Genomic DNA, 23,297 nt, shown 5'->3' on the forward strand with positions numbered 1-23,297 from the left:
GTTATTATTGGCAATGCAGATAAAATATGCAGACTGATTAAACGCGACATTATGTAGTACAACAAACTGTCTTGGGTCAAAATGTAGCAGTAGTATAAAAATGTCAAATGTTAAAGCTTCAATTTTAAAACTGTTTTTATTATTTTGAATACATAAATTTCAAGTTAGCAACACGTTTCAGAAATGTTAGGACAGAAGCCAGAGGGCAGCTGGGAGCCGAGGAGACCAACTACTGTAGCTGTTCAAACAAAATGTTGACCTCGTGGTGGCCGCGGCTCCGAGGCAGAGCTGGTGCTCTACCAGGTCGGCGGCTTGATGCCTGGCTCCAGCTGTCCATGTGTCACAGAATCCTTCAAGCAGATAATGAACCCCGAGGTCCGCTCATGGATCTCCCATCAAAGTGTGTGCGATTGTTATGTAAATGCACTTTAGACAGATAAACGCATTGTGCGTGAATGAAACGTGTAGAAAAAGTGCTTTGACAGCTCACACTGAGTAGTCCATTTACCATAATGTGCTAAAAGGTGCCCCCCCCCCATACTTTTATTTTTTTTCCAAGATACAGTAAGAGAAATAGCAAGCAAGAAGAAAATAAACAGACAAAAAGCAAACAATGAATAAACTGAAAGCTAGCAGCTTTTAAGCTTTATCACTTCTGCATCATACAGTCCACGTTATAGTGCATCAGCCAGTATCATGACTTCCAGTTTATTTTATCTTCAACAATGACACCAGTACAGGACATGTACTGTCTGACAGGAAACCCATCATCATGCTCTGCCACTATTCAACACAAAAGCTTTTAAAAACATTTCTGTACTTGTCATCATAAAATCTTAGTTACATAACAGTGAGTGTATTCATGTTTGGATACTGTTTAAAAATCAGTGCTTTAGAAGGATTCTAGAGCTGAACCTGGTCTTGATGGCTGAGGTAGTAGGCTTGGCCTGGAGAAGCCCCTCTTTGGAAGTGCTACAGTAACTGATGGTAAGTGCACCATCCTTGCATGTGTCCTTCGTGGTGCTCATTGAAGACTGTTTTGTAGCACTTTTGGATTCATGGGCTATGTTGGTGCCGGCTCGTAAACTACTCTTCTTAATTTTCTTGCTGTTATCAGTACCCTTGGCACTGTGCCTGGAAAAAGAATTGGCTGGTGGGTCAGATGTCACTGAGTTAATAGCAGCTTTAGTTACACTAGTCCTAGCAGCAGCCCTGGACTCATTAGCCCTGGCAGGTGGCTTTAAGATTGTAGAGTTCTGATGTTTTTGGAGTGTTTTCTCTCTCAGGTGTTTCCATACAACCTCACCAGCAGGCATGAGGTTATAGCTAGTGCTGACATTAGTGAGGCTTTCCCTTTGATCAGAGGCCTCCAGAGCAGCTGTGCTTGCCACAGGCAGCTTTTCTATATTTCCCTTTCCCCTCTCAAGTTTCACATCTCCAACATGCCCGTATCTTTTTCCTACAGCTTTCACATCGTGGTTACCAGAGTGTTTACACATGTTCACATAATCCTCTCTAACATTGTCCCCTTTCTGCTGAATCTCGTAAATATCACTCTCCTGTGAGACACGAGCATCTTTGTCCTGAGATGTCTGGCACTCATTTGATGAGTTTTTGTCCAAGGGAACCCGATTCGGAAGGACAGGGCTGGTGTCTGGTGGAAGGCCTCTCCTCCGTCTGGATAACCTCAGGACCACAGGGTTCTCATTCAGCCGTCTAGACACTGAACGTTTATTTAAACATGGAGTTTGGCATGAATTTCTTCCTGAATTGTGGAGAATACTGAAGGTTGTGTGGATGCTATAGTATTTAGAAAGCGTTGGGTGGCGAAGGTGCTGATTGTTAGCCCGACGGTGGTTGTGATGTAGGGGGTGGTACTTGTTGCTGCTTTCCTGGGCTCTGCTTTGGGGATGGCGCCTTGATTTGTATGTATTGCTTGGCCTTGTGCCTTGTTTGTTACCAACACCAGTTCTCGGCGTTAAAGGAATGACTGACGCTACACAGGAGGTTCTTTGCTCAGAGATTTTAGTAACCATGGCAACCTGCAACAGAGAGAAATTGTGATAGTCTGCATACTTCTGCGGATAATCATTTTTGTAGGCCTGAAGTTAGCATCACCCTGGTTTATGATGCTTAGATGTTTTGGTTTCACAGTAACCATGCAATTTTTGTTTAAATGCATTTGGCAACATATGAAGTCAACGACGCATCCAGAGGAACAACGCCACCATCACATGACTTTAGCGTTGGCATCACTGAGCCGTGATGACATAGCCCAGAGATTGAAACTAAATACGTTCACACACACAGACAAGGTGAGAGGCTTTCAGTCTGATCACAACTTAAATTTCTAAAGGTTTTAGTCACTTTCTGGACTGTTTTTTGTTTCTGAGATCTGTGTATAAGATGATGGAAGGAGGTGTCACCACTGCTCCTGTTTCTCTGTCCATTTATTTTTAGTGCTGATCCAACTATAGCCAACTATGGGGGGGGTACACAACAGATAGTTCCCACGTCCATCGGAGGACTAACCCATGGAGTAAAACTTGCATCCGATCGACGATTTACATTAATTAGTGATCGTAATTCCATCAAACTAACACTGATGTCCTTGGATTGTGGGAGGAAATCAGAGCATCCGGGGAGAATTATTTAACATGTATGACATTGGGGGGAGGACCCTCCAAACCCCCACAGTCTGTCTTGGGGATTTTCTTTTTTAACAAATGCTAATCTCAAATGCACAAGGGGTGCACACACACACGGGTGAAGAAATACTCAGATTTCCTTTGACATATAAGCTGTAGCAAAAATATACAAACACACAACACCAAAATAAAATAATGCTATGTTGGTGTATGATAACAACAAACCAGAATCCATCATTTGTGTACACTAAAGCTGATTCATATCTGCAGACCCAGTGTTTGGACTGTTTGTATCACTTACCAGCAACTTTAACTTTAGCTCTAGATGTCAGAGAGGCGACAGCTCTCTATGCATTTGTATTCAATATTGCACATGTCAGGTTAAATGTCACTGTGACTGTTCCAGCTGTTTGGCAGCATTGACAGCAGCGCTGTGACTGTCAAAGAGCAGCTTTATTAATCCACACACACTCCAGTCAGTGGCCCTCTTCAGCCACCATCAGGTGCCACTGACAATGTGTCCAAGACCTTTTACTCTTCTCATCGAACTTAGTAAAAAACTGTTGACAAAGTCCAAAAGGAACAACCCCGGGTGTTAAAAGGACCTGTATGTTTATTAGTGTTTGGTTTCCATACCGATGATACAACAGCACACTTTTCACACAAGCAAACGTGTAGTAAAGCATGACCAGACCTTGTTAGCCCTCTTGACATGAAGTAAGTGCTGGCGAGGTCTCAGGAGGTGTATCTGAGCGCCCTCTCGCCTGTCCCCCTCCACTCCCTTCTTCTGTTGCTTCCCTTCTCTTTCATCGCTGTCCATCCTTTTCTGTGCTCGAGCTGTTAAAGGGCAGGTGGATCTGAGCACAGCAGGGCTGGCAGGCCTCCTCTTCAGTGACCTGGAGTCACTGTGCACTGCAGGACAGGCACAGAAACTATCATTTCAAATAGCAGCTAGAGTTTAAGGAGGAATAATACACTTGCAAAGAAAGATGCAGAAGTTTACAAAAACATTCCCAGCAGGCGAGTACCTGTTTTTCTACATAACATCCTGATTTTCTTCTCCTCAGCTGGAGCCTTGTGACAGGAAGGCAAACGCTGACTGTCACCTGGCTCCCTGTCTCGCTTACTTGTTAAGAATGCCATGTTGCGCGGTAATGCTGCTGAACCTGAAGTGAAAGAGGAAATGGCATCATCAAGTGTGCGTGGCATGTCCCTTTTTTATTTTTAATCTCCGTAGTCTCTCACAGAGTTACTTCACCAAAACAGTTTAAAGATGCTCTGAGAAACACTGTGCAGCCTGACTCTGCTATCAACACAGTCCAAACAACCTAGCTGCTACCAGCTAACTTCACTGTTATACTTAACTGTCGACCGATGTTCCACTAACAGCTTTAGCAACACAATGTAACCCACACCTCCTCCAGCACTCATGCTCAACATGTGCATGAATAGAGGGAAACTTAGGGTTAATGTCTTGCCCGAGGATATTTGGCATGCAGGCCGGAGCAGCCAGGGATCGCACCATCAACCCTCCAGTTAGTAGATGAGCTGTACAGGCCGGATAAAACTTTTAAAACAATTTCATTTCCTGCATCCATTTTTTTATGTCAAACAGGGAACTCAGAGGAGCGGCAAAGGCAGGACAAACAAGGACAGGCTGGAAATGACTACAACTGCAACAACATCAGGTTGTGTTGCTCGCAATAAATCAGAATATATTCTGTACGGTGGTGAATTATGTGAGTAGCACATTTTTCTGTTAAAAGTGTGGAAAAAGACGAGTAAGCAGACAGAGAGCTGAAAACAGGCCGTGTGCCCTCTCTGCTGATATGAGTGAATAGTCTCAGTTTTTTCCTCACTTTCTCTCATGATGGTAATTATTCAAGTAACATATCTGCGTATTATTTATATGATGATTATATGAATAATCCATCCATTCACTTCCGCTTATCCTTTTCAGGGTCGCGGGGGGCGCTGGAGCCTATCCCAGCTGTCATAGGGCGAAAGGCGGGGTACACCCTGGACAGGTCGCCAGTCTGTCGCAGGGCCAACACACAGGGACAGACAACCATTTGCACTCACATTCACACCTAGTGGCAATTTGGATTATCCAATTAACCTATCCCCACAAGCTGCATGTCTTTGGACGGTGGGAGGAAGCCGGAGTACCCGGAGGGAACCCACGCAAACACGGGGAGAACATGCAAACTCTGCACAGAAAGACCCCGGCCTGATGGTGGAATTGAACTCAGGACCTTCTTGCTGTGCGGCAACGGTGCTAACCACTGTGCCACCGTGCTACGATTATATGAATAATATACAATATTTATGTGATTAATGTGTAATGTGTGTAAGAAGTATCAAACATTCATGCTGTAATCACAAGGCCCGGCCCAAACGAGGGGAAAATGGCAATCCTTGCCTAGAAGCAGCTATACTCCCTTGCACTGATTTATTTGGCGCCACTGACAAAAAAATGAGGTTACACTCTTTGTTGATGGCTTAAGCTAATGCAGGAGGGTTCACAGAGGGAATGTCAACAGATACAATTACCACACACAGCCCATCTTATTTGAACCGGACCAGTGAAACTAAGTTCAGTTGTGTCAGTCTTTCTACATTATAAACAAATGCTTCATTCATTCAGCATAACCCTTTGGGCTTAAACTTAAAGAAATAAATGTGTAAAATCACAGAAATCTATAATCAAATTACTTTGATGTGTTGTGAGTAGCCATGTAAGAGTTTTTATCAGTCAACAAAACTTTTAAAATTACAGATAAAAGTCCAAAGCTGAAATACCCCTCCACAAAAAAGTCCAGTGGGCCAGATTGGAGCCCTAGCCGGGCCGATGTTTGATATTCCTGGTCCACAATCAATATGCCACCTAGGAAACATCTAGATGACCCAAAAGTCATCAAAAGTGCACATTTCTGACAGCCAAATGCTGCAGAACAGGGAACTGGTGAAACAACAGAAGTTATATTTGACCCTACAGATTTATGGATAAATGATTTAAATGAAAAAATTGTGTTGAGTTTCACGTGACAAATGAGCCTAGACTTTATTTTCCTTGCAGGTTCAGGTTGCTTGGAGTGCATCCAAGGTTATGAGGTTTTACATTTTGTCTGGCTACACAGGGGGTTGCATCCAAAAGGGGTCATTGTTTAAACACCAGTGAAGATTGTCCACAGTGGGACTCCTGATTAGAGAGGAAATAGGCAGGGATCGAGAAATGAGGGAAGGGACAGACGGACGGACGGATAGATAACTAGATCTCTCTCAGGCTGCAGTCTTTCTTCCTAATCTCCGTATGCTCACAATTATGTCCAAAGTTAGTTAGACAAAGAAAGTACTTTTGTCAATATTTGCCTGAAGTGCAGACTTTCAGATTTAATTCAGTGGGTTTAAAAAAAAATCGATATGACATCATATGATATGATACGCTGATTCGAATGGTATTTACAGCTTTCATTGTAAATGAGGCCAAAGGGATCTTTGTGCATTCGGCTGTAAGACCAAAATAAACCCATCAGAGTTACCAAAGAGCTTAGGAGCAGTCAGGTCTACATTCTCAAAAAGGTGAATCCTGGCCAGCTCAGCAACATCAAAGGCTTGGAAACCACAGAAAAAACCAACGTGGATGACACAGAGACAAATATCCTGCTGGGCTCTGAGAGTTCGAACGACCCATCGTCCAATGAGTAGATAACATCCTCAGCTACAGCCACCCCTGTGCACAGCCTGGTCACGTGAGAGCAGCTTCCGTGTTTTCAGCTTACCTCTTAAACAGAGAAAAGACAAAAAGTCCTCAGTCTTAGGGCGACGTTTGGTCAGACAGGTGACTACAGCCAGGCTGTGGGAGTGGGTATTCTGTGCAGACCTCATCAGCACCAATGGTCCTGGAGAGCTGGGTGGGGACTGAGCAAACTTTCTCTGTGCGTGCAGCCGAGGTCTGCATACATACATCAAGTCAAACCAAACAAGTGCATTTATTAATAATGCAACAAACATTTAATCCTAATCTCTAGTAAGCCACAGTTCAGTGACGACAGAGACTTTAAATGAATTTAGTCTCAAAGTGAATTTCATTTTCTTGATGAAACGCAATGACAGGATTCGTTTTAGAAACTGTTGTGCTGTTGTACACAGATGGAGCAAATCACAAAGTATAAATCTGTTGCACCAACTCGCGTTCAGTGAGTGATACAGCATCACTCAAGTTGATGAGTGCATACTTTTGGCAACACTGTGTTTATTAAAATCTATTCGAACCTCTTGGGATGTGATTTTTGTTTAAAAATCAGCTTCTGATGTTGGAACATCACAAGTTTGAGAAGCATAATCACAACACACACAAAAACACACTGGTGCCTACCTGTTTTTGGCACAATCATCTTCATCACCACGACTGCTGGTAGGATGGCGTTGTTGCGTCTGTAAGGACCAGCTCCAGTTTGGACCAGCTGCCCGACGCTTGATCGCAGTGTTAACTACAGAGCCTGAAGAGAACAGGCACAAGCCCAGCTGTGTGAGAACTGACCTCCACCTACAGTGTCATGACAATCAAAGTAATAACACGTGATGACACAGACAATCTGCTCGTGGCTAAAGTTTGGGACCAAAACGCTGTTTACTTCCAGGGAGCCTCCAAATAACCCCAAAAACAACATTAGACACACATGCACGCTTGTTGTGTTACTCACCACAGACACTTGTTGGGGTGTGCGACCTCAGAGTCCTGGCTGAGAGAGCAGCTCTCAGTGGCATCTTTGTGTTTTTAGATCTGCACATGTTGTTCAGTGAGTGTGTGTGTTGAGCAGTGTCTGTGCGTTTTGCAGGTTTGGGGTATTTTGAGTTCTGCAGCGACAGCGTGTTTTGTGTTTTATTTGAGCGTAGTGTCCTGGTAGAAGACGTCTTCTGGTCCGTGCAAGTACGCTGCCGAGTGTGTGCAACTTTCCTTTTACACAATTTCATCTGAGTTTGTGTGTTCCGTAGTATCCGAGTACATTTACTTTCTGGAGAGTGCGAGACCCAATTCAAGTGAGCTGTCTGCCGTTTGTTTGTGTGTTCAGCGTGCAGGCGCTTTGAAACGTGCAGGTTTTGTGCAGTACGTGTGTTCGCCTGTGTGTATGTATTTAGCTGTTTGCATGTGAGTCTTTGCTGTTGTGTGTGCATGTTTTTTCTTGCTTGTGTTTTCTTGTGTGCATTAGGTTTTGTCAGTGTCTTTTGCAGAGCATGTGGACACTTGTGTATGTGTGAGTGAGTGTGTGCAGCACGGTGTTTGTCTCTGTATTCCCTGAGAGAAAGGAAGAGAACTTTGCGGACCAGACGTTCTTCACACCACGGCATCCCGTCACTGATGTCCTGCACCACAAAAACAGTGTCTTCACCTTTAGTTCCACGGATTTTGGGGCATCAACACAATTTTTATTTTATCTGTTTACTAAAACGTATTGATGTTACAGGTACAAGTGAAATGTTTCATCCTGAAATCTGAAACATACTTGGCCTGTGGGGAACATTCTGCCAGCTGTGACTTCTTTGACTAGTCTGAAACTGAGTTATGTGGGGATTTACTCAAATACACTTTTCACTTCAATGTTATTTACACAGCGCCAAATCACAACAACAGTCACCTCAAGGTGCTTTATACTGTAAGGTCGACCCTACAATGATATAGACACAGAGAAAAACCCAACAATCATATGAGCAGCTCTTTGGCGACAGTGGGAAGGAAAAACTCCCTTTTAACAGGAAGAAACCTCCTGCAGAACCAGGCTCAGGGAGGGGCGGGGCCATCTGCTGCGACCGGTTGAGGGTGAGAATCCGATATTTCAAACAAACTAGCAAGTCTACCTCTGAAAGGCTCAGAAAGTGGCCCAGTCAGGTTCAGACTTAAATCAAATTGAGATGCTTTGGTATGACCTTAAACAGGCTGTTCATGCCGAAAAAGCCCTCCAATGAAGAGAGCCAAATCCTTCCACAGCCAAGTGAAAAGACTACTTGCCTCAGACCTGACTGCAGTTCTTGCTGCTGGCACAACCAATGTTTAGGTTTCAGGTGCAATGACTTTTTCCTCCGTTAATAAATCTAATTATTATTTAAAAACTGCATTTTGGATTTACTTATATTATCTTTGTCTGATATTAAAATTTCTTTTATGATCTGAAACAAAAAAGTAATCAGGAACAGGCCACGTACACTTTAAAGAGGAAAGACAGTTTACTTACATATCTTTTTCTGATGACGTTCCGCTTGGGTCTGTCTGTACTCATGTTGCCCAGCAGAGAGTCTCTGTGTTTTGCCTGTGCTATGTTTTCACTGCAGGGGCTGGAATAAACATTCGTCTGCTTCTTTCTAGATGAGAAGAATTACGAAATGCTCCAATTAAAAAAAGCCATTGGACAGGGCTGCAGTAGAGAGTCACACTATTCAATATGACTTCAAGTAATTTTAAAATCAGTCCATTATGTGGCACAGAGTCACTCATGGTGTGCAAAACCACCAGCTAGTCAAGAAACAGTCGTCTAAAGGAGCAGTGAATCTCACTGGAGACACAGCAGCACTGCGTCTATCTGATGACACAGGTGAGCCAGTGCACTGATTACTCTTCAATACCTGAGGGGAAAAGATTTAATTAGGATAAATTAGACAGCCTGGTTCAAATACAATTCCAAGTGCAGATTGCGTGGAAGAAGACATGCAACTGCCACGGAAACAGACAATTCTTCAATAGACATGAAGTTGTGCTGAGATCTAGACTTGTAGTCCTAAACCAAGACAAAGACAATACCAAGACCAGAGGGTATCAAGACCAAGACAAAGTCGAGACGAGACCAAGACCGAGACAAAAGTCTTTAAACTGCAGCCAGATGCTGCTTCGTTTACAGGTCTCAGGCATATTTATGTGTTTTTGCGATGCACAGCCCTCCTCACCGCTGTCTCACTCACTGAGAGGACGGACGAACGCTTCACTTTTCTGTCGCGTCCATCACCCTCTCTGTTTTTCGCACAATGATATTATCCTATATCCTCACATGTGATTGGCCACAATATGGAGGGATTGGAGCATAGCTGAGCCGCTGTGTGAGAGCTGAGCAGCCAAAGGAAATTAGGTGAGGAGCGGCTCTCGCTCAAGGGGAGTCGACTCTTCTGATTCACTACTAAGCACTCTGTAAGCACGGCTCTTAGAGCTGATGCTTTGGCACATGACACATTATCGAACGTTACGGTGTGTGTCATGCAGAGGTGGGACCAAGTCATTGTTTTGCAAGTCTCAAGTAAGTCTCAAGTCTTTATCCTCAAGTCTCAAGTCAAGTCTCAAGTAATGTCAGGCAAGTCAGAGTCGAGTCTCAAGTCACTGGTGTAAAAGTCCGAGTCAAGTCACAAGTCTGAAACTTTGAATTTCAAGTCCTTTCGAGTCATTCAAAAAAACGAAAAAAAGCATGTTGCAGTTATGCTAAATGTAAATATTAGACCATGTAATTTTTAAATCTGTGTTTTTCTCAACACATGACAAAATAGTGAACTTAGAAAATATACACAAATTGTGAAATTGCACCTCTTTAAAATGCAGCTCAATTAAACCTAGCTCCAAGAATAATTTTCACCGACAGTTCTGAGATAAGCTGCATGTTATTCTTGGATGCGGTTGTAGGACCGGCTTTAAAATCGCATGACAAAAATATCATACACATTAAAAAAAACTGTATCACCAACGTAGCCTGGACAACATTTGCTAGTTAGATGAAGTCAGCTATCTCATCGTAGCATATTTATATGCATATTTATAATTATACGGTTCTTGGAGTGAGTGCACACACTCATGAAGTTTAGTAACTTCAGGTCACTGCAACAAGCCCAGGTACAGTTTACCGACGGATGGGTGCAGGACCTTGAAACGCACAGTGTAGAACGAAAGACCATCGTACATATCATAAGTTTACCAGTCTCACAAATTGTCGTCATAAATACACATTCCTTAACCGTTTATTAATAGGACCTTTGAGCTCAACGATAATTAATTAGTAGTGGAAATAATTTCTGGTAGCATCACAGAAATGTAGCAGTGACAATAATATTGTATGCTGTAATCGTACTGGGCAATTAGTGATACAAAAACCCTGTTTTATCCTGTGAATAAAAGTATATGTTTTTGTCAATGTACCATAATAACAGAAGCGAAACGCAATATTGTGTCAGGACAATTCACTATTTATGCACAATAAATAAAGGAGCATAGCGCGACCATTTCTGTTCAGCGCCAGACTTGCTTGTAACCTATATCACCAATTATGTTAAGAAAAATGACGTATTAACTACTAAAAAACACTGACCTTCGTGTAAATGCTTGGAGCAGACTAACATGTGAGCTGGAGTGTTCTGGGACGTTATATTTGGTCTTTGAATGGCTGCAATCCAGGCCATCCATCGCGTCTTTGTTACTTCGGAAACATGGCTCGAACAATTTCTCTTCAACGACGTAATCCGATAACAACCGATCTCTTTACCCGTCGGCTTCCCGTGGCTGTCATGCGACCGGCTATTGCAGTTAATAATACAACAGCTTCTTGACATTTTTGTGTTTCTTTTTATCGCTGTGTGACTGATTTTAATTGAAAGCCTGCGTGCGCTAGTACCGCTTGCCACGAGTTCCCAGAATCCTTTGCGGTTCTACCCGTGAATGACGTCACATTTTCAATCTCTATATAATATGCATGTTAAATTTTATATTTGGGGTAAAATATCAAGTCTTTTCAAGTAAACCGGTTCAAGTCCAATTCAAGTCCCAAGTCATTGGTGTAAAAGTCCAAGTCAAGTCACAAGTCTTAGAACATTTTTTCAAGTCAAGTCTAAAGTCATAAAATTAATGACTCGAGTCTGACTCGAGTCCAAGTCATGTGACTCGAGTCCACACCTCTGGTGTCATGGATACTGTTGACTCCAAATCTCCCGACCACTATGTCGATCTGAGACAGCGAGACCAAGACAAGACTAGGGGTGAGGGAAAAATCGATACTGTGTAGTATCGTGATATTTTGTTTGCTAATAATGTATCGATACAGGGACAGTAGAAATCGATATTTTGTTACAAAAATTTTTATTTAATGTAAAATTATATTTTGTTTTAATTTACTTTCAAATTCTTTAGTTGCTGAAGGGGCTGCATAGTTTTCATAAATTACATAGTTCAGAATAGCTGTAATTGTACCAGATGGTTGCATTGAGTTAAGTTGGACTAGACTGTAATACAAACCGTTCAGTTTGTCAACAATAAAACTGACTGAGATGAGAGAAAGACTGAGTGTGAGACTTTGATATTAGATAAAATGAATATTGATAAAGTTTACCTTTATGTACAGAATCTGAATATCGCAAAATATTTTAAAAAATTGCAATAATATCGTATCATGCATTAAGTATTGTGATAATATCGTATCGTGGGATGTATGGTGATTCCCACCTCTAGACAAGACCATCTCTGTCTGATCAAGCCATCCTAATCATGATAACTACCCTAATTGTCACACGTCCGTTTTCTCGTGTAGGTCACATTGACAATTTATAATTCATGATGACGTTATTATAAACATCAGGGTGACAGGCTGTAAACATGAAATCGTGCAGCTGCTCAGAGCGTTGTCAGGCTGCAGGACGGTCGCTCTCCGTTTTTCCTCTCACATGGCCTACTTCTGACAGGAAGTAACCATGGTTACAGGAGGATGCTCTCAAACCCTCGTGATCTAAAAGAGCTCCGGTTATTGATGCAAAATCCAACTGTACCCCAGTACTAAAACCTCATAAAAGAAGTATACTGTCTCAGATGCGCGTAATTTCTAGGGGGTTAGGGGGGTTATGACCCCCCCAATAATCAGACCCACAGTTATCCAGTCAATTCAGTAGGAATAAACAGCAACAGACTGAGCCACGTTAATTAGCTTTTCTGCAGTCTGGTTGAATAATTGGTCGAGTCAGAATATAAAATAAGTTAATACATAGCATGGCTTAAATAATCACATCAAAAACTATAGATCTGGATGGAGTTTGATTGACACGTGCTGATTACATTCTTCATATAACCAGGACAGATGAGAGCACAGGGAGCAGCAGATTGGTTAGACACGGAGAGGCGAGCATCAAACGGACCTGCAAGCAGCCACACAGGAGCCATTATGGCTGAATAAAAACAGGAGCTATGGGGGTACTGACCAAAGTGCTTAAAGCACACACATGTTGATACAGCACTTTATTACTGTGGGGTCCATTTGCTGTTAAAAATGCTTATATTGATGAACTGCAGCAGCTGTGTTACTTTCAGTAGTTCATATTTTTATAATATCACAATTTTAACTTCCTTTGTAAAACCAGTTAATTTGCAGGGTTAGACCATGTATGTGACTGGTCAAATCTGCCATCCTCATGACTGGTTTGGAAAACGTGGCTCAAGCTATCGAGCTGATAAACTCTTGGACCACATATCCTGATTGTCAGTGTCAGCAAAGTGAAGCCAGATAGAGGAAAGCTATCCTGGCTACAGTGGGGCAAAAAAGTATTTAGTCAGCCACCGATTGTGCAAGTTCCCCCACCTAAAATGATGACAGAGGTCAGTAATTTGCACCAGAGGTACACTTCAACTGTGAGAGACAGAATGTGAAAAAAAAAATCCACATGGTAGGATTTGTAAAGAATTTATTCGTAAATCAGGGTGGAAAATAAGTATTTGGTCAATAACAAAAATACAACTCAATACTTTGTAACATAACCTTTGTTGGCAATAACAGAGGTCAAACGTTTACTATAGGTCTTTACCAGGTTTGCACACACAGTAGCTGGTATTTTGGCCCATTCCTCCATGCAGATCTTCTCGAGAGCAGTGATGTTTTGGGGCTGTCGCCGAGCAACACGGACTTTCAACTCCCGCCACAGATTTTCTATGGGGTTGAGGTCTGGAGACTGGCTAGGCCACTCCAGGACTTTCAAATGCTTCTTACGGAGCCACTCCTTTGTTGCCCGGGCGGTGTGTTTTGGATCATTGTCATGTTGGAAGACCCAGCCTCGTTTCATCTTCAAAGTTCTCACTGATGGAAGGAGGTTTTGGCTCAAAATCTCACGATACATGGCCCCATTCATTCTGTCCTTAACACGGATCAGTCGTCCTGTCCCCTTGGCAGAAAAACAGCCCCATAGCATGATGTTTCCACCCCCATGCTTCACAGTAGGTATGGTGTTCTTGGGATGCAACTCAGTATTCTTCTTCCTCCAAACACGACGAGTTGAGTTTATACCAAAAAGTTCTACTTTGGTTTCATCTGACCACATGACATTCTCCCAATCCTCTGCTGTATCATCCATGTGCTCTCTGGCAAACTTCAGACGGGCCTGGACATGCACTGGCTTCAGCAGCGGAACACGTCTGGCACTGCGGGATTTGATTCCCTGCCGTTGTAGTGTGTTACTGATGGTGACCTTTGTTACTTTGGTCCCAGCTCTCTGCAGGTCATTCACCAGGTCCCCCCGTGTGGTTCTGGGATCTTTGCTCACCGTTCTCATGATCATTTTGACCCCACGGGATGAGATCTTGCGTGGAGCCCCAGATCGAGGGAGATTATCAGTGGTCTTGTATGTCTTCCATTTTCTGATGATTGCTCCCACAGTTGATTTTTTCACACCAAGCTGCTTGCCTATTGTAGATTCACTCTTCCCAGTCTGGTGCAGGTCTACAATACTTTTCCTGGTGTCCTTCGAAAGCTTTGGTCTTGGCCATGGCGGAGTTTGGAGTCTGACTGTTTGAGGCTGTGGACAGGTGTCTTTTATACAGATGATGAGTTCAAACAGGTGCCATTCATACAGGTAACGAGTGGGGGACAGAAAAGCTTCTTACAGAAGACGTTACAGGTCTGTGAGAGCCAGAGATTTTCCTTGTTTGAGGTGACCAAATACTTATTTTCCACCCTGATTTACGAATAAATTCTTTACAAATCCTACCATGTGGATTCATGGATTTTTTTTCACATTCTGTCTCTCACAGTTGAAGTGTACCTCTGGTGCAAATTACTGACCTCTGTCATCATTTTAGGTGGGGGAACTTGCACAATCGGTGGCTGACTAAATACTTTTTTGCCCCACTGTATGTTCAGCCTGCTTTGTAGTGCAGGGACCAGAGGAACCAGGCCAGCATGCTGTTGTTGTTCACTGACTTGCAGCTTGAGACCTGACTCAAGTCAAGTTTGACAATGATTTCAAATGTAAATAATCCTAGCAGCAGATGTCTGTCTCCTTCTGGGCTATCTGCAGTATGTTTCTATATCTAGTCCTGTTCTGTGCACACACCTTCTCTCGGCCAACATATTTACAAGCTCTAATGAACGGGTGAAACTGGAAATATGGTAGGCTATGAGAGAGCATACGAAAGACCTATGTGGTAAGAGGTTGTAGGGACAGTAGGACTCAGAGCACAAACAAAGCTCCATTCAGCTGACTTTCATTATTTTGCCAGCGTTTTATGTGGGTTATAGCATTTTGTTCAATTCAAAGGCTTTCAGAGACAGCATATTGATACTGCCAAGTCAGTACATTAATTTAAACTCAATAGCTTACAGTGGGAATTATGAAATATGAATCAAATAATATCTCCCAACCCCACTACTGTAACCTCTCACTATACTTCTGTCCTCGCTTAACACAAGAGCCTAGCTGTACTGTAAATGCATTCAGACAGATTTACAACAACCATTACCCTAGGCTCAAGTTTGTTTCTTATAATGGAGGTAGCTAACCTAAGGCAGTTAAATCATCATGTGATTATGCTGTGATTAATTCTCTCATTAGCAGCAATAACGCCGGGCACTCCTCTAAAATCCCCGTGGAAAGGACTAGAGATGGCACGATACCACTTCTTTTATGTCCGATACAGATATCATAAATTTGCATATCTGCCGATATGCAAATATGGTGCATTTTATAATCAATAAAACTGTTTTTTATAAATATCTTGCTGCATTTTGTATAAGTTCATAGACAAGTTTAAAAAAACAACCAAACACTAAAGCTATTCTGTTATACCTGTATGCAAAAAAAACCCACTGATCAGCAAAGCTGATCAATCTAATAAACTTAACCCTGCACCATCTTCCCTATTCTGGTATTTTAAAGAGTACTTAGCAGAAAAATTAAACAACCTAAATAATAGGGTTGCAAACTCCTAGCAAAAAAATAATAGGGACCCCCCCCCCCTCCCACCCTCCACCTTGTGATGCTTAATCGACGTAATCAACTTTAATTTAATGCACATGTAAAAAAAATAAATAAATAAAATAAAAATGCACAGAAATCAATAACTTTTCTACAATAATGAAATAGTTTCAACATCTTTCTTCAACAGAACTGCAGACTGCACAGATGGTGCCTTCCCAAAGGAAAAAGTACTATAGCTTACTAGGGTATATTAGACTTAACAGTTACTATATACAGTAATGGACTTCTATACATTTTACATCAGATTAAAACTTTGGTTTAAGATTCATTCAATTTATTAAAAGCTCGACATTTGAAATGAGAATAAGAAAGAAAAGTATGTCTTTGTGCCCCCTTTTCCCTGTTCATGCCCTATCGGCCCCCCTGGCTAAACTTTGCTAGATCCGCCCCTGCACAGTTACAGCCGTCAGCTGTAGAAATAGATCCTGGTGTAGAAAGTATTAAATACATTCTAACAACAGCTGATCAAGCTTAAACGTGCTGCTGTTGTTCAGCCGCTGGTTTCTTTCTGGTGCTAAGTGAGACAAAAACAAACAAGAGAGACGATCAGCTGATCATTGATCAGTTTCATGATTGAAGTAGCAGCAGGAGAGAGAGGGAGAGAGGCAGTCGCTCCATATATGGTTGTTAAGCTTAATGCAGGAATGCTTTACTAACATTCAGAGATGGACTTACACACTTGCTTTACTTCTGTCTGGGATCACTTCCTGATGAAATGCTGGTTTGGTAGCGAGGCTACAAATACTCAACCAGAGCTCTGACAGGTCTCGCGCCACAGCCGCTCTATCACGTGACGTGTACTGCTCCGACTGCTAAGGTTATGAGCTGAGTTATGTCGCAAGTTTTGTGAGGTGCTTTCGTGATATTTAATTTAATCGGATTACATATATTTTTTTTTATTTCTCTCCGATATCCGATCCAGTAATTTAGGTCACTATCGGACAGATACCGAGACGTAATATCGGATCAGTCCATCCCTAGAAAGGACCACGCTTCGTGTCTCACACACTGATTTTGCACCTCATGTAATCCTATCATCTACACTCACTCAGCACCTGTAACAAACCACACATGTAGCGTGCAGTACAACGTGCTGCAAATAGCCGAGTACAGGTGTTGTGCCAAAAAGTGATTGTCTGCCAAAAACTGATTTCCAGTGTTTCTGTGTATTTTTTATGTGTAATATCTTTACGTATGTTCGTAAATAGACTTCGGTGAACAGGGTTTACAAAGGGGTTATATAGAGAATTAAAACAATATCTGTTTTTCAAGTATCTTTACAACTCTCTGCTATTGTACTTACATTATAACCAATCCGGTCCTTTATCCCCACTTAAAATATTTTTACAGAAATATTGTAATATTTGCAGCCATTTCTGCTGTCCTCTTGGCCAACTTACTCTTACAAAAGACATTTTTAATGTTAATGAGATTTTTTTAACTGCATAAATAAAGGTTATATAAAAGTCACTGCCAAAAACTGATTGCGGCTTCTACCTTGTTACACGAATGTTGTTTGTGGCTCAAGATGACTTTATGTCATCCATGAGGGATGCATTTGACATATGTTTCACATATTATAGCCCAACAAGTTACTTATAGCAGTTTAAATACGAGCAATCAGTTTTTGGCAAATACCGGAAATCAGTTTTTGGCACACCGGCCTGCAGCCCTCTGGCTTCTCCCACACCCTGACACGGACACTCCCGTACCGCTACAGCGGGAACTAACATGCGCGGGTGGATGGATTTATTTCTGAGGCGCTTCCAGCCCTGACGACTGAGCAGTCTGCGGATCATTAAACAAACGCAGATGAACGAACAACATACAACGTGTCTTCCACTGAGCATGTTCCCTTTAACAAAGCAGGCATTAATAAAAGAAAACACGCACCCCATCCAGGATCCCCGGCCTGCAGCATGGACACATCTAGGATCTGAGAGAACGGCTCACAGCTTCACCGACTAACAGCAGCTCATGTCAGCTGTCCCCCCGCTCCCCTGGGCTGTTATTCCCGTAGAGCTGGAGCTTGGAGTCGGCCCCTGCACGGCTCCTCAGCGCAGTGAGGAAGCACCGACTGCGGTCATGTGAGCCGCAGTTGCCAGACAGGCTAGAGCCGCTGAACCGAGAGCCGCGTCAGCAGACGCTCAGAACGCAGAGTCGTCACGTGGTTCAGCGTGAGTTTCCGTCCCTTTTCACGTGGGTCATATGTTTTGATTTTAACAGGTTCCCCGCAGCACTTATCCTGTCTCCCACGTCCCACGTGTTTTCAATAAAACATCAGTAGCAGTGAGCAAGCTTCTTTATTTTAACGTGGCTCACATCCACGCACGTAAACATAACCTGTCGCTGCTTCTACGACACAGTCTATATCACAATTTGGTTAGACAGCCCCCTAGTGGTGAAGCTGGACTACCCACATGACTCCTATCAACACACTACTGTTACATGTTTCATTTTATTTTGTATTAACATTAAACCCATTTTAACTGACTGTATGCCTACGCTCTGTCCTATTGAAATAGGCACCTACCACCCCACATGGAAAAGATATAAATCTAAAGTTTTGTGGCTTGTGTGAAACCTGCATGAAAAGCATACAAGAGTGAAAACAGACATAAGATCCATTGAAAAATTATATAAATGAAACTTGTATGTTTTGGAAACTTACTAAAACAATATATGAAAGTAATGAGAAAGTGGCCACTTTCATGAGGAAATCTTATGCAAGTCTTTTATAAGTTTTTACTATTTCTTTTCCATATGGGACGGGTCACACTGTGGTTATTAAGATAAATGTGATAAGCATTTTGGCCTGTGTGCTGAGATGCTGCATATATTTTGTCACACTATGGTGGGCAGTGCTCTCTATTATACTGCGGTGTGTTGGTGGTGCGGCGTGACAGACAAAAACACCAAGCAGCTGGACGAGCTGGTGAAAAAAGCCAGCTCAGTGCTTGGCAGGAGGCTCGCTGGTCTTACATAGGACTGTGGTGGAGACCCCCGAAGCCCCAAATAAAGTCTCTCTATCTTACACATTTAGCTAAAAAAAATGTTTTTTTCTGTTCATCCTGTATTTATTGCATTTTTATTCCCAATTTCAACTTTTTTTTGTTTATTATTGTGTTTGCAGTCACATGGTTTTATTATATTTTCTTCAAGGAGATAAGCAGAAACATTTTTAAGTAAGTAAAATTATATTTATTTAGCAGCTTTCAAGACAGAGATCACAAGTGCTTCACAAAAAATACCAGAGCATTTAAAAGAAAGCAAACAGAAGAAAGTTAACCAAATGCAACTCCAAAAAGATGATTTTTGTTTTTTTGTTGCAGCAGCAGCCCGCCTTTTAACAGGTACCAGGAAATTTTGCCATATCACCCCTGTCCTAGCTAGCCTGCATTGGCTGCCCATAAAGTACCGTATTCAATTTAAAATATTACTTCTTACTTTCAAAACTATTAATAAATTAGCGCCAAGTTATCTTAGTGAACTTCTCAAACCACACACTCCTGCTAGAACACTCAGATCTGCCACTCAACTACTTCTGACCCAACCCAGATCTCGACTGAAGTCCCGGGGTGACCGTGCGTTTGCTCTGGCTGCCCCGGTACTGTGGAACACCCTTCCTCTCGACCTCCGCGCATCTGATTCCATTGCACTGTTCAAATCACGATTAAAAACCCACTTATTCAATCTTGCCTTTCCCTCTAGTTAATATTTCTTTTATGATATTATATCACGCACTTTTATGCTCATTTAAATTCTTGTTTGCTCTGTACCTGTTGCTTTCCTATGTATTAGTGACAGTTATCTGCTTGCATATTTAGTACTTGCTTTGGTCCTATTTCTATTATCCTCCTCATATACTCTATTTTACTTGTTAAGCACCTTGGCATACCCTTGGTTTTTAAGTGTGCTTTATAAATAAAGTTTATTATTGGTTTTTTTTGTTTTGCAGCACGGTGGCACGGTGGTTAGCACTGTTGCCGCACAGCAAGAAGGTCCTGAGTTCAATTCCAACATCAGGCCGGGGTCTTTCTGTGTGGAGTTTGCATGTTCTCCCCGTGTTTGCGTGGGTTCTCTCCGGGTACTCCGGCTTCCTCCCACCGTCCAAAGACATGCAGCTTGTGGGGATAGGTTAATTGGATAATCCAAATTGCCACTAGGTGTGAATGTGACTGTGAGTGTGAATGGTTGTTTGTCCCTGTGTGTTGGCCCTGCGACAGACTGGCGACCTGTCCAGGGTGTACCCCGCCTCTCGCACTATGACAGCTGGGATAGGCTCCAGCGCCCCCTGCGACCCTGAAAAGGATAAGCGGAAGGATGGATGATTTTTGTTTTAGTTAAGACCATCCAGCAAAGAATATACAGAGGCTAAGACAAATCAAAAAGAATCGGGTGTTGAACAGAGATAAAAATGTCCTCAGAATAAATAGAAACAATATTTAAACCCAAAGTAAAAACAAGGTCCTGTGTGTGTCCTTTGTGTTGTGTGGGGCTGGACACATGCTGGCTAAAATGAAAAGAATCCATAATGCTGATAAAACCTCTGGCAAAGGGGTTGGTGTCATCATCAACATGTATGATTAAAATATAAGTAATACATTCAATATCAACAACTATAAGCAGTCTGGACAGCTTCATAGTGGAGGATAAGAAGTCAATGAACTCCAAAAAAAAGCTACTGGGCCGAGTGGACGATACACCACAGCATAATAAAAAGGATCCTTATTCTCCGCGAGATCTTCAACGCACACCTCCGGCAGAGCTTCAACAGCATTCCGAGGGAGACTGGGGACATTGAGTCCGAATGGACCATGTTCAGCGTCTCCATTGCCGAAGCTGCTGCATTGAGCTGCGGCCGCAAGGTGGTTGGTGCCTGCCGTGGTGGTAATCCCCGAACCAAATGGTGGACACCAGAGGTGAAGGGAGCCACCAGGCTGAAGAAGGAGGCCTATCGGGCTTGGTTAGCCTGTGGGACTCCGGAGGCAGCCGACAGGTATCGACAGGCCAAGCGGAATGCGGCTCGGGCAGTGGCTGAAGCAAAAACTCGGGTGTGGGAGGAGTTCGGAGAGGCCATGGAAAAAGACTTTCGGACTGCCTCGAAGAGATTCTGGCAAACCGTCAGGCGTCTCAGGAGGGGAAAGCGGTGCTCTACCTGCACTGTGTATAGTGCTGGCGGAGCGCTGTTGACGTCGACTGAGAAAATTGTCGGGCGGTGGAAGGAATACTTCGAGGACCTCCTTAATCCCACTGACACGTCTTCCGGGGAGGAAGCAGAGTCTGGGGATGAGGGGTGTGACCCACCGATTTCCGGGGGCGAGGTCACTGAGGCAGTTAAACAACTCCTTGGTGGCAGAGCCCCTGGTGTCGATGAGGTCCGCCCCGAGTTCCTGAAGGCTCTGGACGTTGTAGGGCTGTCTTGGTTGACACGTCTCTGCAATGTTGCGTGGAGATCAGGGGCAGTACCTGTGGACTGGCAGACCGGGGTGGTGGTCCCCATCTTCAAGAAGGGGGACCGGAGGGTGTGTTCCAACTACAGGGGGATCACACTCCTCAGCCTCCCCGGGAAAGTCTATGCCAGGGTGCTGGAGAGGAGGGTTCGTCCGCTAGTCGAACCTCGGATACAGGAGGAACAATGCGGTTTTCGTCCTGGTCGCGGAACACTGGACCAGCTCTTTGTCCTCTCGAGGATACTTGAGGGTGCATGGGAGTTTGCCCAACCAGTCTACATGTGTTTTGTGGACCTGGAGAAGGCATTCGACCGTGTCCCTCGGGGCGTCCTGTGGGAGGTGTTGCGCGAGTATGGGGTGTCTGGCCCATTGCTACGGGCCATTCAATCCCTATACAACCGTTGCAAGAGCTTGGTTCGCATTGCCGGCAATAAGTCGGACTCGTTCCCGGTGGGTGATGGGCTCCGCCAAGGCTGCCCTTTGTCTCCGGTTCTGTTCATAATTTTTATGGACAGGATTTCTAGGCGCAGCCAAGTGGCGGAGGGCTTTCGCTTTGGTGGCCTCAGAATCTCATCTCTGATTTTTGCGGATGATGTGGTTCTGTTGGCTTCATCGGGTGAGGGCCTCCAGCTCGCACTGGAGCGGTTCGCAGCCGAGTGTAACGCAGCGGGAATGAGGATCAGCACCTCCAAATCTGAGGCCATGGTTCTCAGCCGGAAAAGGGTGGAGTGCCCACTCCGGGTCGGGGATGAGTTCCTGCCCCAAGTGGAGGAGTTCAAGTATCTCGGGGTCTTGTTCGCGAGTGATGGGAGAAGGGAGCTGGAGATCGACAGACGGATTGGGGCTGCGGCTGCAGTAATGCGGACGCTGCACCGGTCAGTCGTGGTGAAGAGGGAGCTGAGTGTAAAAGCGAAGCTCTCAATTTACCGGTCGATCTACGTCCCTACCCTCACCTATGGCCACGAGCTGTGGGTAGTGACCGAAAGAACGAGATCGCGGATACAAGCGGCGGAAATGAGCTTCCTCCGAAGGGTGGCTGGCCTCTCCCTTAGAGATAGGGTGAGAAGTTCGGCCATCCGGGAGGGGCTTAGAGTAGAGCAGCTGCTGCTCCACATCGAAAGGAGCCAGCTGAGGTGGTTCGGGCATCTGGCAAGGATGCCCCCTGGGCGCCTCCTGGGCGAGGTGTTCCAGGCATGTCCCACCGGGAGGAGGCCCCGGGGCAGACCCAGGACACGCTGGAGAGATTATATCTCTCGGCTGGCCTGGGAACGCCTTGGTATTCCCCCGGACAAGCTGGAGGAGGTGGCTGGGGAGAGGGAGGTCTGGACCTCTTTGCTTAGGCTGCTACCCCCGCGACCCGACCTCGGATAAGCGGATGAAGATGGATGGATGGATGGATGGATGGATTCTCGGCTTTAATCAGCTCTAGTTCAAACGAAGGAAAATGTCCAACATTCGCTGAACGGCAGGAGAAACAGCCGTGAAAAACCCCCACAGCAAGACCTCCTCCATGACCAGACACCCGAGGCTTGCTGATGAAGAAATAGCTGTGTGGGCAAAGTTCAATGAGGGACAAATAGTCTAAGTCACTCTGCCAGGGCTCAGTCAGAAATAAATAATGATTTTTTGGGGGGAAAATATCAAATAATTCAGCAAGAAAGATTTATTAGTCATGGATAGGCTATGGCCACACCCTCTAACAGATCATTACATGAAGGAACCTTTTAAAAAAACAAGCGCGCTCATGCTCTTACGTGCTGCACAATAATGTTTAATATTTAGTATTTACTGTTATATTCCCATAGATTATCGTGATGTTGTTTATTATATTGCTCTCTTTTTTCCTTGTTTTCTCTTTTTTCTTTCTCAACAGGTGATTTCTCCCCTTTCTTTCCCCCAGTCAAGTCTGTCCCGTGTAGTAAGTGAAAATAAAATAAAA

The 23,297-nt window shown here is 43.7% G+C and overlaps 1 protein-coding gene across 1 annotated transcript; it reads right to left on the reverse strand.

The window, feature by feature from the left end:
- Window positions 1–117: 117 nt before the first annotated feature.
- On the reverse strand, window positions 118–18,231 carry LOC101467069 (uncharacterized). Its single transcript, XM_004571306.5, has 8 exons — window positions 17,799–18,231; window positions 8,882–9,008; window positions 7,355–8,015; window positions 7,027–7,150; window positions 6,431–6,603; window positions 3,677–3,814; window positions 3,343–3,560; window positions 118–2,042 (listed from the first exon to the last, which is right to left on the reverse strand). The coding sequence occupies exons 1-8, from the start codon at window positions 17,801–17,803 to the stop codon at window positions 885–887; spliced, it is 2,604 nt and encodes an 867-aa protein (XP_004571363.1). The 5' UTR covers window positions 17,804–18,231; the 3' UTR covers window positions 118–884.
- Between the last annotated feature and the right edge of the window lie 5,066 nt (window positions 18,232–23,297).

Source organism: Maylandia zebra, linkage group LG11 (assembly GCF_041146795.1).
Source record: "Maylandia zebra isolate NMK-2024a linkage group LG11, Mzebra_GT3a, whole genome shotgun sequence".
NCBI lineage: Eukaryota > Metazoa > Chordata > Actinopteri > Cichliformes > Cichlidae > Maylandia > Maylandia zebra.